The following is a 20,223-nucleotide window of genomic DNA, read 5'->3' as shown; positions in this document are numbered from 1 at the left end:
TAGAAGTAAAGTTTTAATGTTAACCGTTAAAAAAGAAGTGTTCCTCATATTGTGAAGAAGTTATTTTATGATTGTGAATCTTGTTTAACATCCACCATTTTTAAGAATTAGAACATAAAAGCTTATGTTTTTTGCAACATAAAAATTTGTATTTTTGTAATCTTGAAATTTTGCATAGTCGATGACATTGCACTGTGCATTTTCTGTATGAGAGCTTAGATCTTTCTGCATTTTCTGTATGAAAACTTAGAACTTTCTTTATCCCAGCGCAACATACGGCTAGCTCTCGATCTCGCTATAGGAAACTGATAAAGTGTAGCTATTAGATCATACAAAATGATATACTATTAACTAATTATCATGAAATAAACAATGAATTTGCTGATTTTTTATGAATTTGCTGATTTTTTTAAATTATAAACGGAATTGTCAATAATAATTGAAGATTAACATCTAAAAAAATTAGAAAAAAGATGCTGAAAAGATCTGAAAAAAATCTTACACGACGATTGTGGATTTAGATCCTACCTCACTAGTAACTGTGCATCCCGTCTTGTCAAGTATAATGGTCCAGGAGCTGATTCCACTCTGGCCAACTTCACTTTTGATACCGGCAGGAGGAAGAAGAAGAAAAAAAAATAGAGAAGAAGAAAAAAAAAATAGAGAAAGAAGAAGAAAAAAAAAATAGAGAAAGAAGAAGAAGAAATAGGTAGGTAAATGTATAAATTAAAAAAGATGAAATAGAATTCTGATAAGAAAAACAGAATAATTAAAAAAGTCAAGTTCCAGGTGTGAAATATCTTCGACAAATAAAATAAGAAAACTAGTATTTTTAATAAATTTCCAATGAATTAACCATAAAGACTTGATAAAGACAATTTTTTTTTATAAAGGACTATACGAACAAACATTCATAAGTGAAGGAACCTTTTATGGCAAACGTTTTTTGTAAGCCTCGTTAACTTGGCATTTAACAATCAGCTTCAGCTTGTGAAAATACTAGGGTTAAATTGAGCAGAAAAAGGATGAATATGCAAAGTTATATGCGTTTTAAATTATAAGGTTATCGTTGGACCTTTTCCCATGTGAGTATGCTCGCTGGTTTCTACCCAAAAGTCATCTTCTATGAAACTTCGATGAAGGCATTCTTTCATTTCTATGCATCAACAAAGACAATAATACAAAGTATTCTCAGAAGAGGATTTTTGAGATGGAGTGGGTGTTTCCATATCCTTCTTCTCCAAATGACGGCGGCTCTATATCTTCCGCAACCGCCTCCTCCACCAATTTTACTGAGTATACTCAATCCTATCCAGTTGATTCCTTTTCTTCTAATGGGGAGTCTAAGGGCTCCGAACCCTCATGCACTTACCCTCCGTATCCACCCATGTCAACACCGAGTCCAGTTGTCGTACCGGATTCACGAAAATTCAGCGTCGGATCACTACTTGCTCGGGTAATGTCATTTCCGTCTCCACCCATGCCAACAACTAGTCCAGCAGTCGCAGCTGACTCACAAAAAAAGGGTGCCGGATCGCTAGTTGATATGCTAATGGAATGTGCTGAAGCTATTCAAGAAAACAATCTAACACTAGCAGAATCACTTGCCAAACGGATCGGTTTCTTGGCCGTCTTTCAAGCTGGATCTATGCGTAAAGTAGCTACTTATTTCGCTGAAGCTTTAACTCGAAGAATCTATAGACTGTCTCCGCAAAACCCTGTTGATCATTCTCCGTCTAACGATCTCTATATGCACTTTTATGAAGCTTGCCCTCTTCTTAAATTCGCTCATTTCACTTCTAATCAAGCGATTCTTGAAGCTTTTCAAGGTAAAGAAAGGGTACATGTTATTGATTTTTCTATCAATCAAGGTCTGCAGTGGCCCTCTTTATTACAAGCTTTAACTCTTAGACCTGGTGGTCCGCCCCACTTCCGGTTAACAGGAATTGGACCGCCTGCTCATGATAACTCGGACTATCTTCAAGAAATAGGTTGGAAATTGGCTCAATTGGCAGAGACTGTGCATGTGGGGTTCGAGTACAGAGGTTATATTGCAGAAAGTTTAGCTGATCTTTATGCTTCTATACTTGATCTCAGGCCAGGTGGGGGTGAGTCAGTCGTTGTTAACTCAATTTTCGAGTTGCATAAATTATTAGCTAGACCTGGTGCTATTGAGTATGTTCTTTCACTTGTCAAGCAAATAGAACCGGAAATTGTTACTATAGTTGAGCAAGAAGCAAACCATAATGAACCGGTTTTCGTGGATCGGTTAACTGAGTCGTTGGGTTATTATTCGGATCATTTTAACTTGTTGGAAGCATCAATTGATAGCACAGATAAAGCTATGGCAGAAATGTATATAGGAAAACAAATTTGTAATATTGTGGCATGTGAAGGAGAAGACCGAGTTGAAAGACATGAGACATTGACTCAATGGCAAACTCGGTTAGACTCAGCTGGGTTTGTTCCATTTCATCCCGGAGCTAATGCATTCAGGCAAGCAAGTATGTTACTAGGTTTATTTAGCGAAGGGGATGAGTATAGAGTGGAAGAGAATAATGGTTGCATGATGTTGGGATGCCGTACTCGTCCACTCATTACCACCTCTTTGTGGCGGCCGGCCGACAAATAGTATGTTTTATCGATCTGAATAAAAAATTGGAAAGCACATGTATTTCTATTGGGATATTTTCAGAAAATTGTGTTCCATATTAACTTCAGGTTTCATGCTTTGACATGGATCTTTGTAATCTGAAGAGATTTTAGCTACTGATTTTAAATGCATTAATAGGAACTGAGCCTGAATGTGCCCTGATAAAATGTTGGGGAGCTGAATGTGCTTTGACTGGATTTCCTTTCCTGTAGAATTAGCATCATGCCGATCCTTCCTTTAATGAAAAAATATTTTTATGGCTTGATTTAAATTATTATCATGTAAAATTTCAGCTCATGACTGAGTTCATGATTCCTGTCTTTCGTCATGGATTAGAAGAGTGTATAATTAAGGACTTTAAAAGGAATGAAACATAATCAAGTGCCTAATATCATCAACAATTATATTGTGTTGCAATCAATCCAAATTTAGTGGAAAAAACAAACAAATCCAAATTAAAGTATATAATAATCCATCGGATATCGAATCTAACTAGGTGTGTGTTTGCCGAAACCGATTTTTCAAATCAAACCGAAATAGTAGTGCAGTTCGGCTTTAATTTTTATAAATCTGAACTGAACCAAAAACCGAAGTTTGCAATATATATAAAATTTATTAAATATTTCATTAGATTGTACCGTGTCATCATGGTAAATGTCTTTAGGCCCAGGTAGAATCCTAGATATAAGAACCAATTTTTTTTTTCATTTCACTGATAGGTTTTGGTTTTATGGTCGGTTCAACCGCTAAATCTAACAATTTAGAAAGGGCCTTTAAAATGCAAAATAAAATAGACATACATAGTAGATTAAGACAAAAATCTTGAAAAGGACTATAAGAACAAATATTTAAAAGTGAAGGAACCTTTTATGGTTAAGCCTTTTTTTTAAGTCATTGACTTGGTATTAATAATGAGCTTGTGAAAATATTAGGGTTAAATTGAGCAGAACAAACATTTATGTGCAAAGTTATATACGTTCTAAACTATAAGGTTATTTTTGGACCTTTTTTCATGTGAGCTCTCAGAAGTCAACTTCGATGAAGGCATTCTTTCATTTCTATGCATCAACAAAGACAGTAATACAAGTAATCAGAAAAGTGTTTTTGAGATGGAGTGGGTGTTTCCATATCCTTCTCCGCCATTAGACGGTGGCTCTAAATCTTCCGCAACCGCCTCCTCCAATGTCACTGATGATAGTCAATCCTATCCAGTTGTTTCCTTTTCTTCTTATGGAGAGTCAAAGGGCTCCGAACCTTCATGCACTTACCCTCCGTTTCCAACATCCAGTCCAGTACATGTACAACGAAACGGTGCACGATCACTAATTGCTCTGCTGATGGCTTCTGCTGAAGCTGTTCAAGAAAACAATCTAACACTCGCAGAATCACTTGTCAAACGAATCGGTTTCTTGGCCGTCTTTCAAGCTGGATCTATACGTAAAGTAATTACTTATTTCGCTGACGCTTTAGCTCGAAGAATCTATAGAATATCTCCAAAGAACCCAGTTGATCATTCGTTGTCTGACAGTCTCCACCAGATGCACTTTTATGAAGCTTGCCCTTTTCTTAAAGTTGCTCATTTCACTTGTAATCAGGCCATTCTTGAAGCATTTAAAGGTAAAGAAAGGGTATATGTTATTGATTTTTCTATTAATGAAGGTCAGCAATGGCCGGCTTTATTACAAGCTTTAGCTCTTAGACCTGGCGGTCCACCTGCATTCCGATTATTAGGAATTGGACCGCCTTCTCATGACAACTCGGATTATCTTCAAGAAATAGGTCGGAAATTGGCTTTATTGGCAGACTATGCATGTTGAGTTCGAGTATAGAGGTTTTATTACGGAAAGCTTAGCTGATCTTAGTGCTTCTATACTTGATCTCAAGCCCTGTGGGGGTGAATCGGTTGCTGTTAACTCAGTTTTCGAGCTGCATAAATTATTAGCTAGACCCGGTGCAATTGACTATGTTCTTTCACTTGTCAAGCAAATGGAACCGGAAGTTGTTAGTATTGTTGAACAAGAAGCAACCCATAATGGACCGGTTTTCTTGGATCGGTTTACTGAGTCGTTAGGCTATTATTCGGATCATTTTGACTTGTTGGAAGCATCAATTGATAGCCCAAGTAAGGCTGTGGCAGAAGTGTATCTAGGAAAACAGATTTGTAATATTGTGACATGCGAAGGAGCAGATCGAGTTGAAAGACATGAGACATTGACTCAATGGCGAACTCGGTTAGATTCAGCTGGGTTTGTTCCATTTTATCCTAGAGCAAATGCATTCAGGCAAGCAAGGACGCTATTGGGTTTATTTGCCAAAGGAGACGAGTATAGAGTGGAAGAGAATAATGGATGTTTGACATTGGGGTGCCGTCCTCGTCCACTCGTTACCATCTCTTCGTGGCAGCTGGCCAACAAATATGAAAAATTCTTATATGGGAGAAATTCTTAGCTAGACTGAGTTTGTGATACATCCGGTCTACCTAAGAATGTTTCCCATATAAGATCGTGAACTTTTCATTAATTACTTGATACATGATATTACTAAATGTGATAAAGTATCTAATTTTAATTAAAATATTATCAATATAAAGTATCTAATCATCAGAAAAGTTCACCCCTCAGATTCCATATTACCTTTTAACTTCTGGTTTCATGTCTAAAGAACAAATTGTATGCAGTTATGTGGCACAGTTAGAGGAACTGAGCCTGATATAAGTTCATAAACTCATCATTTATATTTGCTTGAAGCATTACTTCTTTAATAAAAAATGATGATTTAAAGTTAAGACTTTATTAATTCGTTTAGTTTATTGGTTTTGAGGTTGTCTAAGAAATTAGCTTTGGGACTGTTTGTTTGCTAGGATTTTCATCCATTGCTCTTTTGTCATTGGAATACAAATCGGCAAGCTTTTCTTATGTTGAGCAGTTCGTTCAGTGTTTTATCATCTTAATAAGAGATGTTAATTAATCACTCTGCTCATATAAACCAATAACAAAAATAAATCCTTTCTCAGTTTTTTAGTCCAGTTTAAAATTTTTTGGCAAGGATTCTACACTGCGCTAAATAATATCATCAGTTTGCATCATATAACTAAGGGTCAGTGGCGTAATTAAACTATACAATTGTATAGGTGTCACGACTAATAAAGCTAGTGTAAATATGAGAAGTGAAGTTCTCTTTGTAGCGCTGAATGCAACTACATAAAATGCAAGTGACTATTAAACACCAGATATTCCAGAAAAATGTTTTTGCGCTGCTCTGTCCTTTCTGTAATTGTTACTCCCCCTTCCCCTTCCCCTCCTCCCCCGGCCTCTAGAATTTCCACTTCCGTCCATCTCGGGAACATTAGATTGGCTATCTTCCTCTTCACGTGACTCTTTTGACCTTCCTTCAGCTCCCGGGCCTCTCGCTTCTTGCAATTCTCGAAATCTTCCTCCTCCCCTCCTTCCCCGACCCCTGAAGTTCCCGGTGGTCCCTCTCCCTTCTGTCTCAGGTTCATCAGATTCCTTTTGTTGTTCCCGTTCCTGATACTCCGTCCACTTCTTCACAGAACCCATCGGAATGTTACCACCACGTCCGAGACCATAAATAAGATCACCCTGTGCTTGATTAACTAGCATAGCCTCGGTGGAATTTGCAACGGCAATTGCACCTGCTACCTTGTAGCTATAGTTCTTTCCATCCTTCACATAGAATTGTGGCATTTTCCTAGATCCCCACTTTGAATTAGAAGAAGGGTGACCGGAACTCTGAGTCTCGGCACCTGAAGATTTTGCCATATTAGAGCTGATTCTATCACTTAATATTTCGTTCTCTTCGAATCCTGATTCTGCAACACTCAAACCCAGATCATCAAAGGAGTCGTCATACTCATCCTCGTATTCGTATTGTGAAATCAGGACTGCTGTTTTCGCTGCATCCTTCTCCTCCCTGTGATCGAGGGAATAACGTTCAGACATATCATTGGACTTCCTAGCAAACCTTCCAGATGTCAGCGGAGATGGAACAGATGGACTCTCGAGTTGTTGGTCTCGAACTACCACTGGACCAGCAGAGTAAATTGGCTTTGAGGAGACCGCTGCAGATTCGACTAACTTCCCTTTTCCTTTATCCTTTCTGCTCTTGTCTGAAGCAGAGTTGAGTACTGGCATGCTTTCAAGAGATGTATCCAAACACTTTAGATCTTCATGGAGAGTCCCCTCGAGTATCCTCTGAATGACCTCCTCTGGGTCCTGATTATAAACTTCAAGGCATGCAGCTAAGAAACCCTTGCCAATATCAGGAAACAGGTCCTTTATTTGGCTTATTTTGGACTCCTTGATTATTGCATCATCTTCCATCTCAATTTTGTGGTTTGAAACAGGAGTTTGCAATGGTATAATTTGCTGTTCCTTAACAGTACCTTCTAGAGAAGACTTCATAATTCCGGATAAATACTGAAGCTGTTCATTGTCCATGAATATCCAACCTGGAGGAAACAAGATAAACAATAATCACAGATTGGTCCAAAAACCATAATTGTAGTAGCAGTCTCAAATATTTGTAAGATGCACAACTGAAACCAATCCCAAACCTAAAGTCTTACTAAGTGGCACTACCGGGATGTTCTTCTCCATATCTTAACAAGGCGACGACATGTCAAACTAAATTTGCAGTCATCATATGTATCTTCAGGCTACATTTCAACAGACAACTAATCTATATATTAGGACCCTTTGGCAAAAAGCTGCATTGCCAAGATAACCAGTCATACACCTTTCTCATAAGACAAACTTGGGTATGATGAGAAGGATTTTTCAAAATTTCAATTATACTTCCATTGTTAAAGAAAGCAATTACAAAATTTTCCTCAACGATAGGGCGAACAAAGGATCATTTTACCCCCTCAACTTGTAACGAAGTATCAAAAAAGTCCAAATTAGAGAAACTGTATCACTTTTACCCTGAACTTGTAAAAATCAGATCAAAAAACCCCCTCCCCACTCTCACCTCAGAGAGAGAAACACACTCTCCGGTATTTAATGGTGGTTTTTTTGATTAAAGTGGTATTTGATGGTAAAAAGTTCAAAAGAGTCCTAAATATTTTTCAATTTTCAAATTAGCACATAATAATTTAAAAAACCAATTTAACCCTTTTAATTTTAAAACTTTATATATGAAATTAATATAAACTAAAACATAGAGGGCTTTTTTGTATTTTTTACAAAAAAAAATTAAATCTGGAGATGGGAGCTGCCGGACTTCTTCTCCGGCAGCTACCCATCTCTGTAACCAGAAACGGTCTCGTCTCTAACAGAGACAGAGACGAGCTCCGTCTCTGTTAGAGACGAGCTCCGTCTCCGTCTCTCTTACAGAGGCGAGCTTCGTCTCACAGAGACAAATTCTCTGTTAGAAACGGGAAGAGGAGGACGTGGCTGGAGGAGGAGGAGGACGTGGCGGTGGAGGAGGAGGAAGGGTGGCGGTGGTGTTTAGTGGTGGTGGTGGTAAAAAGAAGAAATGACGGGTTAAGTTTAGATTAGGTTAATTAGGATAAAGTGTTTAATTAGGTTAGTTTAATTAGAGTTTATTGAAACTCACTCTCCAATTAAGGTGCCACATCAGCACGGGGAGGTTTTTGATACGGTTTTGACAAGTTCGAGGTATAAGTGATACGGTTTTTTCAATTTGGACTTTTTTGATATTTCGTTACAAGTTGAGGGGGTAAAATGATCCTTTGTTCACGATAGGGCAATGCCATCTTATGCACGAGTCATCCTTCGAAACGTAAAGGGAGTATAGCATTAATAATAGACCGGGTAACAACAAATAAAATGCAGCAAAAACCCCTCGAGCATTTAGCATGGTTCACCCACGAAAATTTCCTGGGACACCTCTATTTATTTGTTTATTTCTTGTTAGATTATGCAGCCTAGCAATGAATGCACCGTGATGTTCATGACGATGCATTCAATTCCAGTGATTTTACAGGAAATGGACTTAATTTAGCATGGAACTAACCGGCATTTTGTAAGCTCTGCAGTCTGCTCATTAGATGGTAATTCTTGTCGAGAGACTGAAGAAAAGTATCTCTGTTATGATTTTCCTGAGTGTACAGAACTCCACCAATATCTCGAAGGATCTGAATCAGTATATCTGCTCTTATGACAGGATCCTCAACTTTTGCAGGAAACATTTTTGTTATAGCTGGAACAACAAGAGAATCTTCAAACACTTCATTGCTTAAATAACAAATATCCAATAATTTCCAACCAAATTTAGTAATTCTCAAGGATAGCATCTTTAAACTAATGGCAATATTTGATATTGTTCCATTATCTCCTCCTGCCAAGATGATCCGAAACCCCCGACGTAGCGATGGAAGCAAAGTATCATGCAACCTTGCAAGGGTGATCAGCAATTCTTCAGTGCCATTACTGCATGGATTAAAGAATTTGGTATAAGCTAGAGCCAAATTTGCAAATAATTTTCTTAATGAGAAATAGAGGTGCCTAAATCAGGCCTTATAGCTACCAATCACCAATCAAAATATAGTGATATAGCAGATTTATTATTGACTGAACAAAATATCACAGGCAAAAGGGGAAAATAAAAATAATGATATAAACAGAAACATATCTAGAGGGGAAAAAGATCCAACTACCCTAGGTGACATGCAAGCATTTCTTATTATTCTTGATAATAATTTCAGGTTTCTCAAATCATATAGATATTAGCTCGAACAATTAGTCTCAAACAAGTACCTCAATTCTACAGGGCATGAAAAGAATATAGCTGCTGACTCATACGCATTAACAAAAGCATCCATGGAAACAGTTGCATCATTAATAAAGTCCATCACCTGTGAAGAGAATTTAATTGATAACAATCACAATGATAGATCTTGTTTAGCATCACGACAATATAAAATATATATTAGAGAATTAACATACAAGCAGTGGAATGCAGTTTAAGTCTACAAGATGCCGCAACTAATTGCAAGGTCAATCTTTCTAAACAAAGATATTAATCACTTCTGTTTACTGAGAAATGTCTACTATAACTTGTATACAAGCCCTATTCAACTCAACTCAGCTAAGCCTTAATCCCAAGTTAATCGGGGTCGAGTACATGGATTATTTTCTTTCAAACCACATAATTTTGGGCCAAATCTTCATAAAGATCTAAGACTTCAGATAACCATGGATTACAACTTGTATAAATGGAAAAAAAAAAAAATTGGTGATCAGGGAATAAAACACAAGTGCATCACCAAGACAACAGAAAACAGCTCACCTCCAAAAGATCGGAATGAAGAGAACCAGAGCTAAGGTCTTCTTGGCTTCCGGAGGAAAATAAAGCCTGTTATAAAGTCAAGTGAATAGGTTTAGCATAAGTCACATAAAGTTCGCACACAGTATAATTCCACAAAAATAAGATGGCCAAAATTCCATAAAAAAGTAAATAATATTGTTATAGGTCATGCTGATGAAGTCATAGGAATTCCCAAGAAACCAAGGAAATTAATCGGATACAAGAGACTATTATAATTAGATATCTTTAAACTCATTGTACAGAAATTAAATGATGAATATAATGTGTTAATATGCATTTAATTAATGATACAAACTTACACTTGTATGTATCAACTTAAAAAATGGTCCACAAGGAGGAAAATGTGTTGAGAAATATACCTCCAACGATGAGATGCAACGTTGATACATTGTGTGAACAATGCCCATAAAATGGGAGACTATAGCAGTTAAGTTATCATGGATACCAGACTGGGTTCGCAAAGCATTTGCAACCTAGAGAAACAAAATAAAGATAGAAAGACAACATTTAAATATAATCTGAGAAATAAAATGACATAATAGTATGAGAACTTAATGCATCTATACAGCAATGAGCCAGTTCAAAGCATTAATAACATCATTTCAGAAAAGAAACATTAATAACATTCTCTTCCACCAGTTGAGGCACCAAAAGAAGCAAAAGGTAAAGTTCTGCTAAAGGCAGAAAGAAGTTTTCATAACATGAACAATAGATTGAGGTAGAATATGTGTTAGACAGCGACTAGCTTGGCAAAAATTTATATTTTTTTTCGAAAGCAACAAATGCAATACAAAAAACTCCTAAGCTCACAACAACTTAAGCAATGGGGCTAGTTAAATAACAGAGGCTAATTGAAAAATGCCTACCAACAATTGGGCCAATTCTTCATTTTCATGACCATAAATGGCACATATATCCAACAATTTAGGCAAGTCGAGCCATTTTTTCTCCTGCAAAAGAACTACATGCAAAATTAATAAACAAAAAGCACAAAGAACATACCACACAAGAAAGAAACACCAAATGAAAAAAATATCCAATGCCTACCTGCATGATCTCTCAGACTAAGAGTATCAGCAGCGCGAGCACATGGATCCCTATTGGAGGATCTGCAACAGCAATCACAATCAACAAAAAGGAAGGACAACAACAAATACAACTAAAAGCTTACAAAAGCATAGAAAGAAAAAGAACCTTACATGCGATACAATACCATGAAAACACGGCGACATAACTCAAGCTCACCAACAATAACTCCGGCAACAATGCGCTTAACTCCACGGTGCGGAAAATCGTACCATCTACTCCTATATTTCAGGAAGGTATCCAGAAACTCATGCAACGATTTGTCACTAGCCACTAAAATATGAAATCAGTGTCTATAAAAATAAAGATAAGGACATTATGGACATAAATAATAGTAAGAAAAGTGTGTTAGTGTACCTTCTCTCCAGAACTCTCTAGGATTCAACTTGAGCAACCGAGATAATTCTCTGTTTAATAGATCAACGACTCTCTGAGATTCAACAGGATCTAATCCTCCATCTTCGGCACCTAAACCAGCAGCAACTGCCTCATCCTGTGGCAAGTAATTTACGAAATTACCCTGAGATCCCTTATTCGAAATCCACTCGCCGTTATCCCCCATCCGTACTCTACTACTAGATGTGGAGGAAGAAGACGGCGGAGTTGCTACGGCGTCGGATTGATTTGAGGTTGATTGACGGAGAGAGTTTGAGAGCGTGGTGGAATCAGGAGTAGGATTAGGGTTCTGATATTTAGGAACGAATTGCTTCTGATGTTTTGCGAAATTCTTATTGCTCTCGTTCTTATTCCAATCTTCTTTTAGTGACGAACTGTCGTTGCTGTTGTGTGCGTAGCGGCGCGACATGCTTGCTTGTGTTGCTATTCAAACTGTGGAAGGAAATAGAGAGCAGAGTGATGAGCTGCTGATTGTTAACGATGAACTTCTGAATATAATCATTCAACTAGCAAAATGGCCAAGCGTTGCTTTGATTTTTTATCATCAATCAAATAATTAATATTAAATTAATTTATTATTTTAAATACAATAGTTTTAATGAGCATTTTAATTTTATTGTCATTTAATATATATATTTTTTTTGATAATTGGGGAGGAGGGAGCGCTTGTGGAAGGAATCGAACCCACGACCTAGCAGTTTGCTGCCAGCGCTTATACCATTTGAGCTATAGCTCGTTGGTTGTCATTTAATATTTTTAATAGAATTAAAAAATACACAAAAAAACATGCATACATAGAATAAATATTTTCATAAATTTCAAAATAAAAATATTTATTAATTCATACTTTTAAATTTTTGTATTTCTATTAATGTATTATTTTTCTACTCATAATTAATAAAATAAAATAAAAGTGACCATATATAAAAATAATCATTTAAAACGGTTGTTTTATTATGATATAGTAATAAAATACAATAATTTAACATTAATTAATAAAATATTCATAATTATCATATCAATTAATTTTCCAAAAACAAAGAATTATTAAAGAATAAATTTTAAGGATTAAAGTGTAGTTTTTAATATTTAAAAAGAGCAAATGTATTAATTTTCCACCTTATCTTGACTTATTAGGCGTTAGTATAGGCAATCTTATGATTTCTTCTTGGAGCCCACAACACAGCATTACAAAGTACATCCTATGTCGTTTCAATTTTTATGTCGTTTTTGTTTCATTTTAATGTATAGTATAATTCGTTCCTAATTCACGTGTAACTTCCTTTTTATCCAAAGGGATAATTATCGATTTGGTGTATAAACTTTTTCAAAAATTACAATTTAGTATCTGAACTTCATTTACATCAATTGTGTTAGATTTCTCTTCTCCTCGAATATCAATATATTAATTTTAACCTAATTTCAAAATAATAATCGTAATTATCCGCAATCATTTATAAATACTACTGATACTGCAAAAAGGGGAAAAAAACTGGACCTAGTATCAAGCATGGTTCTTCCAGAGTTGACAACAAAAATTAGCAAAACAAAATTTGGTCTGCGTAGTATCACATTCTAATTACAGCAGGATTAATAACCATACACAAAAAACATTTTTACCAACTGCTCTATTGTATTTACAAAGATACCGAATGATATGCTGTGGAAATTACGTGTCCTCAATCCCTCCATCCACCTAACACTCGATCATCTGAATTTTTTCTCTGGCAACTTGAAAAGGCATATTCCTCGTTGTAACGGTATTGATGGCATGGAAGATTGCAGATGCTTGTCAGCCTATTTTCATCACAAACTGTAATCAAACCCAATCAAAGTTGGTTTCTTTAGGCAAAACCAAACCAATCAGGCAGTGCGATGCATCAGGAGCAATGGAAAGCATGGAACATGCTTCGTTTGAGTAAGGAAGTATGAACAGAAGCCTCGCCCATACCGATTTCACAGCCGGAATTTTAATTACTCCAGCACACTCCCTTTGCTTCAAGTATGAAATGAAATCCTGAAACTGCACAACCTAATCTTTAGTCTAATTCTAGAAGAATACATCGTCTTATTTACTACATTCACAGAGGTTAACGGAATCTGAAGCATGAGAACAGACAAAACAGCACGCCATCAAGATTGGGACATCTAAGTTTCAACTTTGCTTATGAAGATGTATAGATTCTACTTACACTAGCACATGTTAAGAGTTCCCCATTAATTCTTATCTCATCCATTAGAAGATGATCGTAATATAGTGTTAACATGTTATCAAAGGATGCCTATTAACCAATGCTTACTTATGTTCTGCAAGATTATGTAAAAAATGACAGTTGCTGGACTTGCAAAAAAGTAGCTAATCTCAATGAATATAAGGTGCATTAGGAAATATGAGAAGAAAATGAACAAATGAAGCAACTTACGCCTTTCAAGTCACTTGCAGATGATGGGATCAACTGGCACACCTCCCTCTACATCAAAAAGAGAAATCGATAAAATATAAGATTTGGAGAAATACAAAGACAAAATAGTAAATACTTAGCATGAAAAAACAAACTTTTTTTATCTGCTATGCACATAGGAAGACTCATGGAGTAACTAGTTCAACTTTCTAAACCAACCAGCCTAACACGAGATTTCTTGACCTTGAGGCCACATCAAAAAATACTAGGCAGGACTGGAGGAATTAACTATTGTAACATCTCTGATGTGAAACACCTCTGAAGGAGTAATCAGATAATAACAGTTGATGATACTGAAAGAAGCTTCAATTGGTCAATTTGTTTCAGAACCTAAAATAAACCTTACCCATAGAAAAACAATGTTTAAAAAATAAACAGTTTCAAAGGCCCCAACTTGAAGAAGCTAATCAAAACATCAATAATTTATGCAGTTCATTCTGGACACATCATTTTTGGATACCTCATAATACAGTATATTAAAATGTTTTTGACTTTTCCAAAAGCCTCATGAACGGGGAAAGAACAGTTACATGTAAAGAGCTGAGTAATACCGACATGAGTACAAAGTATCAGAATGAGAGAGACAGAGACAGAGAGAGAGTGAGAGTGAGAGTTGAGCACCAATATTATTGATGAACTCACTTTATGTGGCGGAGTACTTGTAAATGTTGACTTCACATGCCGAAAATCTGTGCGTTTGGTCATGTCAAGTTTAGATGGCCATCTGCGCCAGCAATTAGTCAGGAGGACTACAAAATTTAATTTCTCATTTCATCAAAATATCATCAGAAGGAAGGAAATCAAAGAGGAAGGCAGTTCTTACTCTGCAGGTTCAGAAATTGGAATTGAGTATTTGCAAAGGTTGGAATCAACTCTGCATGCATAAATTGTGCAGTAATGGACTCCACTTTTGCTTAATGTGCCCTGCCACCAATGTTGCTTCAACTTTCCAGAACTCTCCATAATAGCTGATTCTGCAACAAGTGGAGGCGGAGGAGGTGAAGTAGGTGGCGGAGGAGCAGGTGGTGGGGATGGTGGCAATGGAGGGGGTACTTCAGGCTGAGGTGGTAGAAATGCTAAAGATGGTGGTAAAACGGGCGGCGGAGGAACTGGAGGCGGATGGGGTATTTCAGGCTGAGGTGGCATAGATGATGAGGGTGGTGGAGCAGCAGGTAAGGAAAACACTTGGTCATAATGCTGCATTGGAGGTGGCTGAATCTGTGCCAGCGGAGTCATAGAAGCAGGTACATAAGGAGGTGCCACACTGCTACTCTGAAAGCTATTAGGCACCATGGCTGATGATATTGGATTCATAGGAACATGATGAGTTAAACCGCGTGGATCCCATGCACCGTTTTGAGGATGGTAAACAGGTCGGACAAATTGAGATGGCTGAAATGGTGGTGGTGGGGGAATAGGCCTACCTTGTGCTCCCACAGGTAAACTTGGAATGTTCCCAGGAACAGGATGAAACTCCGTTTCATTTGTTCTGTACATCCACATTTGTTCAGGAGCAGTAGAAACAGCCCGACCACCTAAATATAGCCACAATTTTCAGAAAAAGCTGGAAAAAAAATCAAACAAAAAGTTTATAAACAGCAAACTATCACCTCCTTGTGACGGGTCCATCCCTCCAAACGAATGTATTCCTTGTACTGAAGTCCCACGATTCTCTGGCTGTATTCTGGGTGACACAAGCTCCATAGAGCTTTCATCTGGCTTTATTGAGAATGGTGCAGAATAGTTCTTTCCTGGTTGACTGAACAAACAAAAGGAACAATATGTTGTCAATATAAGGATAGTAGAGGCACGAATATATTGCTTTAAGTGCAAAATTTACCTCTAAAATACTGTCAGGAAAGGATAAATGAGAACAAAAATCTTAAAATCCAAATCTACATCTTAAAGATTTATACATGTACATCCACTGTATCATGCACACACAAAGATCAGTCAATTACAAGCTCTTCATTACAGAAGACACCTAAAATTAGTTTCTAGAGGAATTAACTCTATAACAAACTATAAGACATTAGTTGAGAAAGAAAGCTCGTACCAGATCAAGACCCCCATTTATTAATACCTAATTATAATGGATATTAGTTTCTTTCATCAAATTGAACGAGTTCACAAAGGTAGAAACTTGCTGACAACAGTCGATATGAGACAAACTCACAAAGTCACCGACATATTTTCAATAGAAGGTTATTGCAAAATTAGTTATCAAGCTGAATCAGTAAGCAAGCAAGAAAACAACTGAAAAATGGAAGTCTCAACTCTATTTGTGAAAACAACTGGGAGACTCTATAAATGAAATAATAGAATAGATTTCAAACCTGAATTCAATCTGAAAGAATGTTCCAGGGCAATTACGAAGATTTTTCAGAACAGTGTGCGCAGCATCAACATTGTTACAATCAATAAACCAACCACAGCCCATCTGCATGTTTGCTCGCATTAACCTAACTATAGACCCTACATTAGAGATAGCAATATTGCAAACAGCCATCAGCTCATCATCTGTGATGACAGGGGAACTAACATTTGGAATACAAATCCATAGTGTGCTAGATGGAACTCGGTCTACATCCCTCATTTGAGTAGTATTGCAGTTTCCAGATGTATAATTGTCAAAATAATTTGGATTTTGGCTAAAGTTGTACTTCGTGCGTAAAGATGCAAGTAAGGAAGATAATTGAGAAATGCGTGTCCGACCGCTGTCAGAAGGGCTCTCAAGCATAGTTTGAGTATTAGGTGATTCGATATTGCAAATGCTTACAGAATTACTGGTTCTAATGTCAGCATGAATTGAAGCTGGCATTGACCTCCCACCATCAAATTGAGGCAATGCAACATTAGTTGGTCCGGTATTATAAGGTGGTATATAATTACTTTTTTCCCTCCTATGCTGCCTGAGATGCGCCATGACAGCAGCAGCTTCTTCAGGAGTCTCAAACTCCATCAGTAATGCTCCTTCATTGCAGAGATCAGTGACCATGTAAGGTCCTTTATAAAGCACCTTCCTTGATTCGTGAAGAATCTCATCCCTTACCCATTGGCTTGAGATATTTCCAACATAAACATGACAGCTAGAACCAACTGCAACACCATTCATGGAACCTCTGGTCCCCAATCCTGCATCCATAAACTTTATCTGCCAAGGGAAATGACAACGCATATACTCCCGAACTCTTATGGCATCAATCATGCTCCTGTACTCCACCAAGGCAAATCCTTTTACTGAAAACAAGTAAAACTGTTCTATTTGACCGAACCTCTCAAGTTGAAATCTCAAGTAAGCTTCAGAGACATCAGGGCCTATAGAACCCAACCAAAGCTGTCGAGAGGCAGAGAAAATATCCAGTGCAGCGGTGTCTCCATCAAAGAACCATACCGGCGGACTCATTGAACTGTGTGCTGCCCCAAATTGAGGTTTTGGAGAAGCAAAAACATTACTTGTTCCACTAATGGATCTCAAAGAAGGTGAACTGAACTCCATATTTGAAACAGGACTTTTTTCCAAGTGAACTCTGCCATCAAATGAATTGCTCCTGGAGTCTAATGCTGTTCTTTTGACAGGTGAAGGCATATGTTGATTTGATAAGTCTCGGGGCAGGGAGGACCTGGCATGTGAGGAATTTATATGGTCACTCATCTCTAAATCCATGGACCTTGACCCTCCATTATCATGGCTAATGCCTACATCAAAACGCATATCAGTCCCAAAGACAAGTATTGAAAGCACATCATGCTTTCAGAATAAACCTTAAAAAATTCCAGCAACACTATGTTGCGGGACTTATCATTTTTAATTAACTTACCATCTTTACCGGGTATTTGAATGGAGATCCTAGGTATAATATATTGCCGGTCAATATATTTAGATGCATCAGAATCGTACCCATCACTGTCCATTTGTCTGTCTTCTAGTTTGCTAAGTTCTGCAAATGACTCAAAGATCCCTTCTAGCTCAGATTTTACTTTCGGTGCGGCTACAAAAGATGGCATGTTATAATGCTTCTTATATTTGGAAAACATCCAACTTCTCAATGATGCACTGTTACCAAGAACCTGCATGTGGAAACCTAAATAAATAAAAAAGACGGAATAAAAAACTACAACAAGAAGCAATGAAACTAATATCTACACCAGCATACCTTGAACAAACATTAAAAATAAGAAATAAACTGAATGGAATCTTTTCACCGAATTTCATTGGGTCAGAATAGCATATTGTGCTTCCACCTCTTCAATAAATACAGGAAAGTTTATATGGACTCATAAAGGATTACAGAAAGAAGGAGACAGAAATCTACTTTCCCAAGGACACCTTATTCCCTTGCCGCAATTAATAAGTTCCAAGAAATAACTCAACTAACCACATCCTATATCTCAGACTAGAGTAGGTCAGAAATGTAAGAGGAATTCTATCCTCAGTGAGATATTCTAAAAATAACAGGTATTCCAACAAACAGTTAACCAATTCGGGTAATGGTATTAGTTATCAAGAATTTACAATGACAAATTTGTCCAAGGTACAGTGAAAAATAAGCATTACCAATTCCAGCAAGGAGTTCTGTGCAACAGAGCAAGAATCCCCAGAAACATAAACTTCTTCACCATTATCCGAGGAATGCAAAACAACATCATTGTCAAGCCTGCTAATCAACTGACTAAGAAAAGACTGAGCTTCATTAATGCCCTTGGGTGTGGCACGTTTGAAGAGCTCAAAACAAACTGCAAGCAAATCTTTTGGATATGAAAAGAAGATCCATAGCAAACTCAAGGCACGAAACTTTGACAATTTATCTATTGAAGACCTGTCTTCACTCGAAATTTTTTGCTTCAGCTCAGAGAAGGCCTCGGCAGAATCCATAATCTTCAATACCTCTTTATCAATAATCTGAAAAATATTCTCTCGCTCAAAGGAAGACACAAAAAACGAGAGCACATTCTGGAAAACTGAAGAGCAGATGCCCCGGATAACAGATGATTTAGAAGCCTCCAAAGAAACAATGCGACAAATATCAGCCAAACCAAATATACAGGCTTTAGCAGTCTCAGTTGCAACACCATCAGAATCATCTCCTCTATTTATAGTAGCCATGCTCCAATTATGCATATTAATAACAGCTTTAGTAGCCGCTTCCAGTGCAGTCGGACAATACGATGCATATCGCGGAATAAGATCAGCTACTATTCGCTGTACGCTACTACAACCTGAAACACTAGCAGCATTTACTTCATTAAACTTAATTAATTTCCATGTATTCAAGTAAGTTTCTACAATAGTTTCAGTATTTCAGCACCTAATACTATAAGTCTGATGACCTACTTAATCAAAATTTAAAAAACTTTCTAAAGAAACAAAATGACCTACCTCTTGAAGCGGTGATAAGAGAGAGATAAGCTTGTTCAAGTTCAGGCATGTGACGTGGCTCTTTTTGAGAAACGTAGAATTTAAGGCGCTTGTAAGCGTCGTAAATGCTCCTAATTTCATCTTTATTTCTCCTTCTTGCGAGAATTTCCTCTTGTGAAAGTGGTGGTGGTGTTGATGGTGGATCTACGGTGGTCGTGGTGGCGGTCGTGGAAGCGTGTGGCTCGGCTGGGTTTTCGGCCGTTGGTGGTGGCGGTGGAGGTGGCTCTTGTTCATGTTCCGGTTGTGGCGGTGTTTCTGGTCGGGTCTCGTAGAGCTTACGCTTCTTGAGAGGCTGCTCTGACGAGGCCATGGCTGCTCCAATCAACGCAAAGAGTGGTTCACTGAGTTTTTGGTGGTTCGATTGCAGAGGCGTGACAGATGAAATTCCCTGATTAACCTCAGTTACGACGGTCTCCACAAAATTATTTTAGAAATGCAATTTGATTTATTATTTTTTATATAAACTGAAATTATAATATTGTTTTTAATTTTTGAAACTAATAATAGTGTTTACTTGCCTCAAAAAAAAAATAGTGTTTATTCAACAACAAAATTAAAATTATTTTAATAATCGCATTTTTTTTTCTTAACAGAATAATCACATGTAAAAATTATGAAACATCTGAAATTTTTGAATTTGGAAATAATAAGTGAATTACTATTGCCTCAAAATGCATTACTTCTACTAGCTTGAGCTTCATTGAGATATGAAACATAAAACTAGAGAATATAGAAATATAATGTGGAAATAAATAGTTAAATAGTACTATGTCTTTTAGAATTTTTAAATTTTAAAAGAAATTGTGCTTTACAAAATAAAAAAATTAAAGCGATTTATAAAAGGCCAAATGTTGTAAAAAGGCCAAACCTTTCATAAAAGTTTCACAAAAGTCCTG

The 20,223-nt window shown here is 37.0% G+C and overlaps 1 protein-coding gene and 2 pseudogenes across 1 annotated transcript; 2 read left to right on the top strand and 1 right to left on the bottom strand.

Moving 5' to 3' along the window:
- The first annotated feature begins 104 nt into the window (after window positions 1-104).
- On the top strand, window positions 105-2,924 carry LOC130014739 (DELLA protein GAIP-B-like). The gene has a single exon (XM_056104381.1). It carries the CDS (start codon window positions 1,211-1,213, stop codon window positions 2,630-2,632), a length of 1,422 nt encoding a protein of 473 aa, XP_055960356.1. The 5' UTR covers window positions 105-1,210; the 3' UTR covers window positions 2,633-2,924.
- A 723-nt stretch (window positions 2,925-3,647) lies between these two features.
- LOC126656246 (DELLA protein GAIP-B-like) lies at window positions 3,648-5,457 on the top strand (annotated as a pseudogene).
- Window positions 5,458-5,708: 251 nt separating this feature from the next.
- Window positions 5,709-19,749, bottom strand: LOC126656265 (uncharacterized; annotated as a pseudogene).
- Window positions 19,750-20,223: the final 474 nt, after the last annotated feature.

The sequence above is a fragment of the Mercurialis annua genome, linkage group LG1-X (assembly GCF_937616625.2).
Source record: "Mercurialis annua linkage group LG1-X, ddMerAnnu1.2, whole genome shotgun sequence".
NCBI classification, from domain to species: Eukaryota; Viridiplantae; Streptophyta; class Magnoliopsida; order Malpighiales; family Euphorbiaceae; genus Mercurialis; species Mercurialis annua.
Note: the sequence above shows the minus strand (reverse complement) of the source record. Positions and strands in the feature narration are given on the sequence as shown.